Source organism: Argiope bruennichi, chromosome 1, assembly GCF_947563725.1.
Source record: "Argiope bruennichi chromosome 1, qqArgBrue1.1, whole genome shotgun sequence".
Lineage (NCBI taxonomy): Eukaryota > Metazoa > Arthropoda > Arachnida > Araneae > Araneidae > Argiope > Argiope bruennichi.
The window spans coordinates 54,373,756-54,389,415 of NC_079151.1; the positions used below are offsets into that span (position 1 = coordinate 54,373,756).

At 29.1% G+C, this 15,660-nt stretch overlaps 1 protein-coding gene across 1 annotated transcript; it reads right to left on the reverse strand.

The window, feature by feature from the left end:
* Positions 1-272: 272 nt before the first annotated feature.
* On the reverse strand, positions 273-9,947 carry LOC129963852 (uncharacterized). Its single transcript, XM_056078431.1, has 3 exons — positions 9,695-9,947; positions 4,885-5,041; positions 273-1,481 (listed from the first exon to the last, which is right to left on the reverse strand). The coding sequence occupies exons 1-3, from the start codon at positions 9,831-9,833 to the stop codon at positions 1,346-1,348; spliced, it is 432 nt and encodes a 143-aa protein (XP_055934406.1). The 5' UTR covers positions 9,834-9,947; the 3' UTR covers positions 273-1,345.
* Between the last annotated feature and the right edge of the window lie 5,713 nt (positions 9,948-15,660).

Here is a 15,660-nt window from a genome sequence, read left to right on the forward strand (position 1 = left end):
AAGAAAAGGTTGAGAAAACAATGAATGTGTGCTTAAATGTAGATATTTTCAATTTACGACAATAAAGGCAACAATGCTACGTAATTTCTCTTTTTTATTTAGATTAGTAACATTACAGATAAATAACAGAAAATCCAAACAAACACTCTAATAGACCAAATTGCAAAACCCTCTGAATAAGGTAATAAAAGGGAAAAAAAGATGCAACAGTTAATTATTCATAAGATAAAAGAAATAAAAAGATAAGTGATATTACATATTGGCAACAGGAAATTAAAATACAAATCGGCAGATCATAAAAAATAATAATTAAAAAAAGACAGCATTTAATTATTCACAGATAAGAGGAAGAAGAGATCATTAAAATATACCATACACATAAACAAAAAAATTCAATAAATGCTTATAGCTAAAGAAATTAGCCAAAATATCTAATGAATTGATATTAATGAATGAATAATGAAGGAGCTATTGGGGAATTTAACCGCCAAGATACGTTCCATTTAAATACATTAAATCGTTTTTTCAGAAAGACAAAATTTTCTCCAATTCAATTGTGATTTCAAAAATGGAAAAGCATGTTTCTAAAATATTCATTGACGATTTAAAAATTATTTATTTATTCGTTCTCAGATTTTATGGCGACTTTAATCACATATTGTGATGAGGAAAGGAGTGAAATACGAAAATTTTGAAAAACAATTTGGGAAAAATTCTAAATTCTCCAGTAACGGAGTTCCGACACTTCGTCGACAATCATCATGAAGAATTTTAATTTCGGTTTCTTCCGTAATCGTGGATAATGGAACCTATTCTGTCACGGAATTCGATGTTGCAGATGAAGGAAATGTATTGTGCTTAGAACAGCTTCCATTTGCACTGTGTCAGAATTTGTCATGATTATCAAACGAATTGTACTTTTCAAATGTTGACCAGGGATTAGATTTTTACCAGCAACAATTACTTTCATTGTAATATTAGTTTTTAGGCGCGTCGAATGGGGAGGTCGAGATTCCTGAAGCTGAGACCTGAGGGATTGATTGCCGGTCCAGGATATAGAGGGAGAAGGAACTATTGGGGAAGTGTTGGGTATATAGGACTCAGATTTAAAAACTTTCTGGCCCAGCTTGGGTTTCGTAGGAGGAAATAAAAAGAAAGGAGTTCGCTTAAAGGAGTTTCGCAGGCACTGGTCTGCAGAACTGTAGGAGGAATTTGAACTACAGGTTTATTCTCTTCATTTGAAATTTGAACTTCTGGTTCGGTATTATCATTTATAATTTGACTCTCCGGTTCAGTCTTATCATTTATAATTTGAATATCCGGTTTAGTATTTTCCCTCGTTGACTCAGAAGATGTTGTTCCCAACAATTAAGATTCCATTTGCTCGATTCAATTCAAATTCGATTTCAATTTCGATCTCAATTTCAATTTGCTCGATTGTGTTTTGAACTGGCAGAGAATGAGTCATCGGCGGAGAGCTCCTGTAACAAAATAAACCAACCTTTAATTACATTAACACAAAAACATATGGTCACATTTGATAAACAAAATCAAGTCACGCATTTGCGTTACCTAACTGGCGAAGAAAATTCACGCATGCGCATTGTTCTGATTGTTGTCATGACAACCACTATCAACGGATGGTTTAAATCATTTTTAGGTTAGTAGCATGCTTTTGTAAGTAAATTGTATTTATGTTAGTTATATATTTTTTTGTATATGCTTATAGTTTTAAGTACATCGTTTTTTAAGTAGTATTTTTAAACCTGTTTTAGACCGATTATTTTAAACGATTCATTTTATTTTCTTAGTGTTTGATGCATTTAAAATTAAACATTGTTAATGAATCGATCTGTTCATGATGAATCTGAGAAAATTTTGTTGACAAATTCCTGAGATATTACATAAATTAAGAAAGATATTCTTTAGTGCCCATAAAGTTTAAACGCTCAGTGACTATATTATCAGTAATCATATTATTAAAAAAAATGCTTTGTTTCAGTAAAAAATATTATTATATTAATTGCAGATTAATCATTTACACTTTAATTTAAAGCATAAATTCTACGAGGGGTAACAGAAAATGAGAGAGATACATATCACGTTATGACTGAAGGCCTTTATAATATTATGAGTAAATTATATGACTCTCAAAATTTGAAGTTTTAAAATATTTTGCTGAAGAATCTATTAAAGTTGGAATTGCATAAAATATTTAGTCATTAAAATTTTAACGAACATTAAGATTGGCGAACCGGCTGGTCGCCAAAAGCGGCTAGTATTCAATAAGTTTAAAACTTCTGATTCACTCACTTGTGATGTTTTGAAACGATATCTTACAGCTTAAAGTATCTGTTGTCGTCGAATATTTATTTCCCTTCAAAAGCGTTATATTCTTTTTCTTGTTTGAATTTGAGTGATAGACATATTTTCTTTTAGGTATTGCTAAATGGCTATGTTAATTTTCTCACTACTTAAGGTTCTATATCATTTACAATTATAATATTTACTTATTACTTCATAAAATACGCAAATAAAAACGACAGGAGATTTTAACATCGGTAATTTTTTAATTCATTTATTTCAGGATTATTATAAAAACCAATAAAACATGCTGCCAAAATATTTAAATGATAAAAAAAAAATCAAAAAAATAAAGACAGAGTAAATTTATGTCTCACCATTATTTAGCAACGAAATATTTACGAATTTTTCTATTTCAAAATCGTTTGTATTTCTTAAATTTATCTTATTTACTAAATTTCGAAAAATTTGTAAAAGTTAAAGAAAACTGAAAAGGTAAATTTCAAATTTTATGATGATATAAAAATATTTCATGTAAAATAATTTGTACCAAAGTTACTGTGAAAAACGGCACAAGTTTGATTAATTTCTAATTAATTGAATATTTAAAAACTTCAACACTTTGAAAATCTTGTCTTGAATAAAAAGTGCGTTCGATTTGACGAATCCCGTCCACTTGTTTAGGTAGAGATATATGCATATATATCCAGTTAGTTATATATGCATAGCACAATAACTTTTATTTATCATTAGAAAACAAATAAACCACTGACGAAAATTTTTCAGTCGTTGTATCTCTGTTTACAGAAATAGGATTAAAATGAGAAAAACGAAAAATCTACGAAAAAAAAATTTTTTTTCATCAAAATATACAAAAAAATTTAATTCTTGATTATTATTCATATATTGAATACAAATAACTATGATGAAATAATTAACAAAGGTTTGGATCATTTTAATAATACCATTTAATTACTAATTGCTTGCAATTAAATCGTATTGCTTTTTACTGCTATGCAAATTTAAGGTACTTCTAATGATAATATGAGGTTGTTTTGTCGGGCAGTCAGTCGAAAGCGCTTGCACTTTATCACTAACATTTTTATAAGAATATTGGCTACTTCGACTTAATTAATTGATGGCCGCTTTGATGTGGGCACATTTCATTCACTTAAGTAATAACGATAAAATAAACAGCAAGCATAATTTTTATTTATTAGATTATACCCGCCGTTTCATGGAATTAAAATAATTCATAACTAAAATTTTTAACGTAAAAATTATTTTTGCATAAAATATTATAATTCACAAAATACTTTTACCAGTTGAAACGGTTTTTAAAAATTTTAAATGAAATATTAGTTGATTCAGAGAATGAATTTAAAAAATTCTAATAGCTCATTTTCTACATAAATTAGTACTATCTTTGATCATACACTACTATCTTACATCATAATATTTTCAATATTATTCACTCGAAATATTAAAAAGTTTTACAGATCATTTTAGAATAATTACCTAAATATTTTATTCATTTTTAAAAAAGTATGAAAACATATCAAATCAAATGTCGTTCCTGGTATAAATTACTAATTGTTGTCTTAAAACTTTCTTTTAGTGTTCTTCTAGAATTCTAAAAATGTGTTCTGGCAACGGTTTTTCATTTAGATTTTTTTTTGTTCGTTAACAATAAAAAATATTCTTATAAATTATACCTAAAATTAATTTAAGTAAATTTATTAAAATCAGCGGTATGAATTAATGCAATACAGCGAAAAAAGAGTAAAATATAAAAGTAATTAATTGAATATAACACACTGGAAATCACTTTGAATAGCTAGAAATATTCTGTCAAGAGGTCGACTATCTGTCAGTAATGAACAATGCTTTAACTCAAAAATGAAATAACTTAAATAGAATTTAGTATGTGATCGTCTAACTACAGTTGTGTAAAATTTGGTTTCCTAGTAGTCTGAAAAAAAAAGGGCATCAAATTACATTATTCAGTTTTCTGGTAATAACCGCATCCCAGCAATTAATCACCATTTGAATGCTTATGGACTTTTTTGTAATTGTTATTCTCCAATGATATGCGGTTAATAATACACGATTATCGTTTTCCTTTATTATATTACGGAACACAAAACTCTCATGTGCGAGACTCTGAAAATAAAAATCTGAGCACTCGTGGTCTTCACGGCTCTGCCCAAGCTCCAACCTTTAAAGCGGGCATGGAATATAAAGATAACACTTTTTTAAAGATTATGGAACAAGTTTCGGGAGGACTATATGAGATAATTAATTTTGAAGTTATTTATATCATGATAAGGATTAATACGCAAGTTGAAATATTTTATTTCTATCATTAGATTTAGATTTGACTCGAATAGATTTGGTTCTAGTAAATAAATTCGCAAAGACGCTTCAAAATTTATTCATTTTTATTCTGTAGTTCAATTACATTACAGCTAATAATCGTAACTACAACTACCTTATAATTATAAAAAATTTTATATGTTATTTAGAAAAAATTATCTAATTGATGTGTGAAAAATTATCTAAATTCCGGAAATGACTTACTTCTTGGGTTGAAGATAATATTCCATAAATTTCATTTCTTCTTCAAATGTCTTCAATAGATTTGGACGCGATTTGGAGTCATTTGATATGCTCCGATCGCATAAACTCAATTGATAAAGGTCTCGCAATATCTTCCATATATTTTGCAAGAAGTTGACTGAAAAAAAAAATTATTCTTAGATAGGGGAAAAAAAACTAAATGCATAAAACAAACATACCACCTTTAAGTTTAGTTATCCTAACAGTTCGTTTTAAAGCAACAATAAGGCTATTTTTGAACGGGTCTCGTAATTATGAACTATGGTCAGATGCAGAGGATGACACCTGAGCTGACACCCTCTCTCCAAACTTCCACACCACACCAGCGGGAGTATGTTTGGCTCCGACGGATTTAGCGTGCACCAAACCCGCTTACGCGACTGTTCTTCGGTGGAATTAGGTTTCGAACCTGGAGCTCTCACGTTCCGAAGTCGATACCTTACCACCAGGTCACCCATCTTTAAATAAATTGATCGGAGATTTTTCCAACCTTGAATGATCCATGAAAATCTCAATTTGTTTAATGACCAAATCTAACAAGACATACTGGATTAGTCAATATTTTTTTTCCCAGCACAAAAATATTTGTAAGACATGCATTAAGCGTCTAGAATTTTAATTATAAAGCAGTCATATTAAAAAAAGGAATAACAATACTGCACAAAATTTAATTCTGAAACAATTTTTTTTCTCCAGTTTTTACTATCCATTCATCTATTTAGAATAAAATAAAAAAATCTAGTTGAATCAGTATTAGCAAAATGTCTTGTTTCTGCTTCTTTACCATCTCTTTTTTTTTTTTTCGTGGAAATTTTTGTAATATATTTCATTGCTTCTGAATTTTCTTTATTTTTTAGACAACTTTTTTTTCTTCTTCTGTCTATTTTAAGTACCATAATTTTTTCTAAAATTTTTTGCCATGAATAATATTTTATCAATAATTCCGATTTAGTATATAGTTTATTCATTTTCACTTTCTTTCTTTTGTCCCAAATCATTTATACAATTAAAGAAGTGGTAAAAATTATACAAAAATAAATTCAAATAGATCAATATAGGAAAAACAAATCATTTCTATGAAATTAATGAAACAATTACACACATTAGGAAAATTTTTCACACACACACACATATATATATGTAATGCTTTTCGAATCCTGTCGGCTAAATAATATACTATATTTTGGTTGAAGTAGAATGCAGGTTCGAAGCAATGAAGAGACTTAATAGTTTTAATTTCGTTTTATTCTATTCCCAGCGAAAGGCATGATTATTTACAACAAGACACATAGCAAAAAGGGGCGAACAAATGATCGCTAGTCTTATATAACATAAGATTTCTGGCCAGGCGCCAAAGGAATACATGTGTTGACCTTTGACACCTTTTCAAGGGCAAAAGTATCACTTTCATTTGATACGTAGTACTGATGGCGCATTATTTTTGAAAAGTGATTAATCAAACCGAAATTGGAATTGGATCACGAAATAAAAGAATATTTTAGAATGAAGTTACGATGGGTAAATTAAGATAAAGTTTTGGAAATTAATTTGGATTAAATTAAGAGTTTAAAATATCATTACATATATATGTAACATTATTTTGGTTGAGACAGAATGCAGGTTTGAAGACATAGACGAGATGTTGTATTTTTACTTTCGTTTTATTCTATTCCGAGTGGCAGGCATGATTTTTTACAAGACGTATCGCGGCACCAAAGCAGAAGTAATAAAGGCAAAAAAAAAAAAAAAAAGATCACTAGTCTGATATAACGTAGGATTTCTGGCCAGGCGCCAATTCAACACACGTATGACCTTTGACACCTTTTCTAGGGCAACCGAAGATATCACTTACTCTTTATACGTAGTACTGATGGCGCATTATTTTCACAGAGGAATTAATTAAACCGAAAGTGGAATTGGATCACGAAATAAGAGAATATTTTAAAATGAAGTTACGATGGGCTAAATTAAGATAAAATCTTGGAAATGAATTTGGATTAAATTAAGAGTTTAAAATATATATATATATATATAACATTTAACCTTGTATGAGTCATATCTGATTCACGTTTTTGGTTAAATGAGTTCGAGATTAATGCAACGATCATGTCAACACTCTTCTTACAATAGTTCTTATACATAATATATTGGGTATTTAATGCATTTAAAATACCTAAAATACAGAAAAGTTTATATATGTCATGCAAATCAAGAATTTTAGAAAACGATAAGAATTCAAATCAACAAAAGATAATTTATATGACTTTTAATTTAATAACTTTCTCAGCATGTGAAGAAAAATTAAAAATACACTTTTGGTTTCTGATCAGATGAATCACATTTGTTGCGATTTTATAAACATGGTTAGTATTGTTTAAAACATCAAGATTCAACTCTATATAAAACTGAAAATCTGGCCGCTAATTCTGATTAAAAGTTTATTTATTTTAACATAAAGTGGTAAAACTAAAAGATATGGTGCAGAAATTTCGTCAAATTTCTACTAAATCGAGACAAAAAGGAGAAAACTAGCCAAATATTAACCAAAGCATGCAGTTTAAGTTACCACATTTGACAATTTATCGCCATTAAAAAATTACAATTTACTGTATCGTATGCTTTATATTGAAATTAAATTATGCAGTATCATAAATTTTTTAGCCTACTGACATTATTCAAATAATATAGAATTTTTTAATGTCAGTAACATCATAAATTAAGCCCACTCATGATATTTATATCTTTCATTTTGACACTGCGTTATATCTTTGAAATCGATATTACAATATCATACCATCACCAATTCGTGCGACAGACAATCAATTTTCAGGTATAGGTAAATTAACATCCATATTTTCATAAACATCTTTCCTCCATTTACATAAACAATGACGTAAAATAATTTTTTATTAATTTTTTTGAACGAACAAATCAAACTTTGGGAGAATACAATCCTATAAAGCCATACATTATTTTAACAAGCTCTTCTGTGTCTCTCTATGATGAATGTCTATTTCGTTTTGAAAAAAAAAGAAAAGAGAGAACGAAGCACGTTTTTATAAAAAAAATTTACGGCGTCGACAAATATTTGAAAAGAAGCAAACACGCTTTGAGAAGACCAGTGGCGGATTTTGCTTAGGCAGCTGCCTAGGGCCTCTAGACAGAGAAAGGACCACAAGTAGATAGATTTAAAAATCTTTTTTTTCCCGATTGCCAAATAAATTAAATTTGTAAAATATACAAATTCAAACGATTATAAAACATTAGAATGATATTAATATTTTATCAAGTATAATTAATCAAGTTTCTATATGTTTCAAAACACCTTTAATCAAACGTAAATGTCAGACAGTTTGAAAACATGTTAGATAAATAAAGACAAATACATTTCAGCAAAGTTAATAAAGTAAAAAAGATTAATCTAAAATAAACTATTAAGATGTTGAAAATATATTGAAATGTGAAACTAAATTGCCCAGTTTATTGTGAGAAAAACTATTAATGTGCATTGTCTACGGCTGTTAAGTACCTAAATCCATTCACTGTATCAAAACCTAGGCAGTTACGTTTCAGCAATACGCTGTTCTTGAAGAAGTTGTTGATTTTTTTATATTGAAATTAAAATTGATTCAAATTAAGTTTCGAGAAGTCAGATAAGTATAGATAAAAGAAATTCGGCCAATCGAAATATTAAGTCTAATTCCTAATGGTGGTGCTCTTTTGCAGCATATAAAATAATTTGTAAATATATTAAAGATGAAAATGCAACTTAACTGCTAGCGTGGCCTAAAACGAAAGTAAGCAATAATTAAAATAATTTACACATACAATGCAGCTGAAAAATTCACTGTATTTCTGATTACCATAGGAAGGAATGAGGTTTGTTTTCCGGCGTATGCTCCTGAACGGATTCTTAGCTTGTGCCGGGTTCACAAAAATCAAAACTCGAATATCACAAAACTGATTACCATAATCCGAAAGCAAAAAAAATGATAAATATAAATTGTGAACAAAACGCAGGTGAAAAATTAAACTTCACACTTGGTATCATAAAACAAAAGTAAACAGAAAAAGAAAGTTTGTGAAAAACAGCAAAACAAGTTTACAAGTTAAACCAAAACAGTTTTTAGATGTGAAAATACAGCTGCTCTAAATAGGTCAGATTGAATAAGTTACTTGACAATCAAATATGGAATATTATTTTTGCAGTTTGAAAGTATTCCCAGTACAGATATAAAATTATTTTCCAATAAAATTTTTACTCTCTAAAAATGACATACACTAATTTATTTAAATAAATAATTATGATTAAAAGTATAAATTTATAAATGAATACGAAATTTTTATTTCAATAGTATTTATTTTAAATGGAAGCACTTCCAATGAACATGGCCAACAAACATGCCAAATGAGAAAGTACAGATGCAAGACAAAATTTCACAATTGCATTACTATTACATCATGTCCATGAAATATCATTACCAAAAGATTATAATTTAATTTATGTAATATGATATTTTCGCAGTCATTTTTTAACTACACTTTAATCGAGATCTAACCCTATTCATTTTTACAAAACCGAAAGCATACAAAATACCAACTAAAACTATTAGCACGTTTCAATTATGACAGCTGAAAATTATACTTCAGTGAAAAAATGCAAGGAAATTAATTTCATCGCATTTTAAAGGTTTGAATTTATCATTCAAAAAGATTTCAACATACAAAACAAAACTTAGAAGATTATTATTATATAAAATACATAACTTACCCTCGAAGTCTAAATTTCGGGAAATTATTTTCCAGGCTTCATTCTTTCTAACTGTATCCTTAAATGCAGGATTATCTTCAATAAATAAGCAAGGATGTTTTTTAATTTCGTTAATTAATTTACTTCTAAAAGAAGGCATTGAAGAAATAAAAACACTTCCGCTGCAATAAAAATACGGATATGATCCTTGTGCTGTTAACTGTAACGCAACAGATATTCGTACAGTTGAAAGAGGGGGGGATGAATGAAGTGGGGGTCGGGAGAACAGGTGATATCCTGGTATCACAACGAAATACCCGAAAAAGAAAAAGAAAGGAAGAAAAAGAAATAAACATTACAAATAACTCATCAATCTGGCGCCATCTTTTGATGAAATCATAAACTACGAAATTTTTTAATGGCATTTTACACCTAAATAAATGAGGAAAAACAACGGATATGGTTTTTTCATATTCACCTGGTAAATGTTCTTGAATTCAAATGTTTATAAATAAAAATATTTCTAACGTCCATACGATTCCAAATTAGTTCGAAAGTGTATTAGATCGTAAAATGCGAATCCATTGCATTGAATATTTTTTATTACGTGAGATTTAAATCTCGAAAACAATCAATCTGTAGCAAGGGAAAAACGAAGAAATTCTATTTTAAGAAAAGATTTAAACAAGTTTAATCTAAAAAATGTTTTTCTTTCTTTTTTTTTTTTTTTTTTTTTTTTTTTGGACACAGGTTTAAAAAAAAGTGTAAGAGAAACTTCATTTTTAATCATGTTTTCCCCCGCTTTAATTTTATTTCTCGCGGAAGAAATATGGCCCCATGATTCGAGATGTTTTTGAATGTTAAAGAATTTCATTATTATATTTTGATGCAGAGATTAAAAATTCAGAAGCCACTCAATCTAAAATATTTGACGAGAGGAAAAAAACGTAAACAAAAATTTAAAAAAGAATAATTCCCTATTCCCTAAGACAATTTTCTATGCTGCACAAATCAGACTTATGAATATGGCCATATGCTTTAAGCTATAATTTTGTTTCTTTAATATGGGTTTATATTACAATTTATTACAGTTGCAGATAATGCCTTAGCGAGGGAAGTGACAGCTAGGACCAAATAAGATTATCGCCTCTTCCACAATTGCCTTTAATAGGCATTGTAGCTTGACAAAGTGGCATCCGGGGCATGGCATTTCCCCCCTTTCACGGTATTTCTTTTTAAAAAGGGACATAAACTCACTAAGGTTTTGTCCCCATATCTCTCACGGATCTGTTACTCCTTCGACCCCAAACTCTACGCTACAGGCTGTCAATGATTTAACAGGTGTAAATGGTTCTCCGGATTTTATTTTATTTCTCCATTCCCCATAGGCATCAAGAAGTGGCATAAAAGTCTAACGTCATGTATCCTTGGCGCCCCGTAAGACTAGTGTATTTATACTCTCCTTGTTATTCAATAGCTGCAGCATTGGATACAGAGAGAGCATTAAATTTTTTTTCCTACGAATTGCTACGTTGAGGTTTTACAGTAAAATTCTTTAATCATTTCTCAATCAACAAATGTTAGATTTATTTTACAGAATCCGAATTTTTTTTTTAAATACAGAATTAAAGCATATAATTAATATAAAAAAAATTAATATTTTTGCTCGAATTTTTTTTCATAAAATAGAATAAAAGAAGTTATCTCATTTCAAATCACTGAAATTTGAACAAAATTCAATTTCAATAAATTCTGGTAGAGCATAACTGTCTATTAAACTCCCACTGACTCAATATTTTGGAGTTAGAATGCGTAACCATATATCATTATGCTGTATGTATCAGCAACGGCAACGTCATGATGTTTGGTAGTTCCGTAGCGGTCTGACATGAGCACTTCCACATCATAATTTGGAATAGCTATTAATAATTAAGTTTATAAGAAAGATTAAAATTAAATGAACTAATTTAGACGAGAGCATAAAATTCTGACGTCGTGATTCATAAAATTTTTTTGATCAAATTTATTAATAAATATAATATTTAGATTATTCATAGGGAATGGAAAAAATTAATGGAATTACGTTGCGCGTGCCTTTCTATTGAGGACTGATTTATTAAATTTTTAATTTGGCAGGAAAAAAAAATTAACGAACATTTCACGCGTGTAGGAAATAATAGCAATATAGATTCAAAAAAAGAACTAATTTTGAATAAACTTATTTCCCCAGATTGACAACGGTGCGATTGATTCCCGAATTTTATACAGACGGAAAATTAGCATACATAGACATTTTTTATCGGATGTTTTCAATGCAGTTTCGAAAAATTAGACAATTATTAGAAGGATAAAATCAGTAATCAGCATTTGTCTTCAACGATGGCAAAAAAAATGGGACAATGGCTCAATTGGAGGAAACGTTCATAAAATTTTAAACAGAATAAAAACTACTCCCTTAACCCAGCACCATGGAATAGGCAAGGTATAATTTTTGAAGCTGGTTATAGCCCATTCCCCTCATACTTCCAGCGATTCCACATCAAAGATCAAACCTTTGTGTTTACGAGAAAATGTGCGATCTATTTCTTTATGTTATTAGCTGTTCACTCACCAAGTCTTTTCACCTTAGAAAACCTGCCTAGGACCTCCTTGTTCCATGAACTCTTCCTTCCATGAACTTTTGTTCTTCAACAAACACACTCAATTTTGTATAATTGCGTGTGTATATTGTGTGTCGTAATATAGTCTTTACCATTTTTTCTTTTCTTTTTTTTAATACATTTTTCAACACATATCCATTTGATGAACATATAACTCTAGATGTTTCGAGTTTGATGGATCATGAAAAATCATGAATTAAAATGCTAATTAGCTTGAAATCTTCAATTTAATCAGTTCAAATGAATTATTCCAACTTTGTTTCTTTAAAAGCTGTTGACAGAAAAACAACAAAAAAAACATTTATGAAAGATTTCATCTGCTGCAGAGCAGACGATATTTTTTTTAATAAGCAGTTATTATAAAAAAGATATGGAATTAGATTAAAAGAATTAGAATTTTTATTCTTCTAAAGCAAGAATATTTTTAGAAATAGGAATTAAAAATGTTCTGAGAATAAGAATATTGCTGATACGAACTAGAATATTAATGTATATATGAATTAGAATAGATATTATAAAAGATTGGGATTTAAAAGTAAAAATAATTATCTTCAAGATGAAATTTTAATTAAACTATTTGAATTTTGATGTATGCTAATAGTACATTAACACATTTCATTGTGATTTCAATTTCAGTTTACTGGAAATATTTTTATTTACACTGTATGTTATTTATTTGAAACTAAATTTTTTATAAGCGTTATTTACTGGATATATGCATTTAATATACTGACGAAAGCGAGCTTTTAAAAAATATTATATATATATTTTTTTCTATTTTTTTTAACATTTATTATCCTTTCATTTTTTGGAAAATATCTACTCGATGTAAAAAAAAATTAAATTACAACTATAATAAAAATATAAATATTATTATTTGCATTAATATTATATAGAGAATTTAACCAGGGATAGAGCGGTTTCCTCTCTATAGATAATTAATAATTACTAGCTACTAGAAAATGAAAGATGAATAAGAGAAAGCAAACGATCATTCATGACATATGCAAACTTAATGAGCTTTTAAATGAAAATTGGTAAAATCAGTGCACTGATTAGAGCTAAAAAACTCTGTCGTGTGTATATGTTTCATAGACAATGAACAGCGAAGAAATATTTTTCAGATTTCACTCGGAAAATCGGAAGACTATGTGGGAATAGGGAGGGGGGGGGGGGGGTAGGCGACTATGCAGACTTAGTTAGGATCATGAACTTTCGTATTAAATAAATATTGGTGAAATTGTAACAATGGTAGGGGCTGGGGGACTGATTCTTTAGTTTTACTAATTATTTTAAATTTATAGATGGTTTGAAAATTCTGCAAATTTAGTTCATAAAGTGTTTTATGTGTCCCCTCTCATTTACCTATAAAAATTTTATAAGGTTGAAAAATACAAAAAGATCTTTTCTTATTTTTTTTTTTCCAAATAAAGAATGACAAAGTAGATGATCATATGGCAGAGATCGGAACGCCAATATGTCTGCTACCGCGCCAAGACATGGCGACGTAGAGATATATTAACAGTGAATATGCTAAGAGGATTAGGATAAAAACAAAGGCTATGAAATATTCCTTTTGAAAAGCGCCTAAGTACCCGAGCAGATTTAGAGATCTCGGCAGAGGAGCAGATGGCCTTCCTCCGTTCCCCTAATGGTCATTTTATGCAACCACCGAAACGGAGACCCTTTCGATCGGGCTAACCATCATTATCATTCCTTTTTCCGCGAGCCAGCCGCAAATCGAAAAAAGATCCTCCCGCCGGGATCAGGAGAAGTGGTTCGAGTCCGGTGAATTGGATGAAACTCGATAAAAGTTTGCTCTTGCTTGGTTGTTTGAAGTCATGAAATGAGTTCAGTTTTATAAATTTTAAGCAAATAAAAAAAAAAAAAAAGCAGTTTTTTTAAAAATTAAAACACTTAAGATTCCTTTTAAACAATTTCTTCAAGCAAATTCCCTGCTAGAAAGGCAATTTTAATGCACAAAATTAAAATGATGGTAAAAAAAAATATTTTTCACTAATCGTAATTAAAACAGATGAATTCTAAAGCTTTCTAAAATCATTACAAAAGAACCTTACTTATACTTGGTCTTATACGAAAATACTTTTAAAAGAATGTGTTGTATGCATATGATATACTAGTATGATTTTTTCTCAACTTAACAGCTTTGAGACATTTCATAAAGATATTATATATTTTGTGTTTAATATTTGACTACGTAAACTTTGTTCTGTTACTCTAAAGTTTTGTATTGAAGTTAATCAAGGGTTAATGAGAACAGAATTCGTAATAAACTGTAACTGGTAGCTGCCTCATCGATATCAGATAGAAATTCACCCTAACATAGCCCTAAAATCAGATCGGATATCTTGAGATTGTTACTTGACTGCCATGATCACCAGATTTGAATCCAATTGGCTTTTACTAAGAATATATTAAACAACTAGGTTGCAAGATACAAATGGATTTCACTAATGATCTTATGAATTGAATATGTACTGCTGCGAACCAAATAAATTTGTATCAAAAATTAATTTTGTTCTTCCTCTGATGTGGAGAGATTTCTTTAAATGTTTCTTCGATACGATTGCATCAAATTGAGCGCATCAGTCTTATTTTTTTCCTTCTACTGAAGAATCAGTATTTCTTTAGCTATCGCAATGAATGGATTGAAAAGGTTAAGGCAAATATTATTGATTTTGTAGAGTAATAGGATCTCCATTGATGTAAAAATTTAGGGACTAATGCTATTGGAAGAAAGAATTTCTTAAATTCTTAATTAATTTTTTTTTTTTTTTGATAAAAATGCATTTTATTCGAAATGCAATATTTTGTGAGAGATATATAATTTAGCTTTGAAAAATCATACGGGATAGTGAATATTAGTTTTTTTGAATAGTAATTTTTACTTCGATAGTTTTGCAAAGATGAAATTGTTAGATTTACATTACACTTGTTCACATCAAAATATACTCCGTTGTTTTATATCAGCTCTTCAAATAGAAATAAAATGGATAAACATTAAGGCAGATAATATAGTTAACTGCTACTTATGAATTTTAAACAGCTAATTACGATGAAACAAGAAATTACTGTTTGAAAAATTTCAAAATATTTCGTAATTCTTAGAAATATCTAAAATGATTTTAAATGGCCTTATTTAAATAACAGCATTTTAAGGCATTTTCAAAGTAATCCCCTGTGTGCTCACGGTTTTTGGGCTGTAAATTTCTTTTGAAGGTATGGCAGTCAGGGACAGACACAATTTAGAGTCAAACTGCAAATCTTCTCATTTAAAAAATTCTATATTAGCTGCATCAAATATTG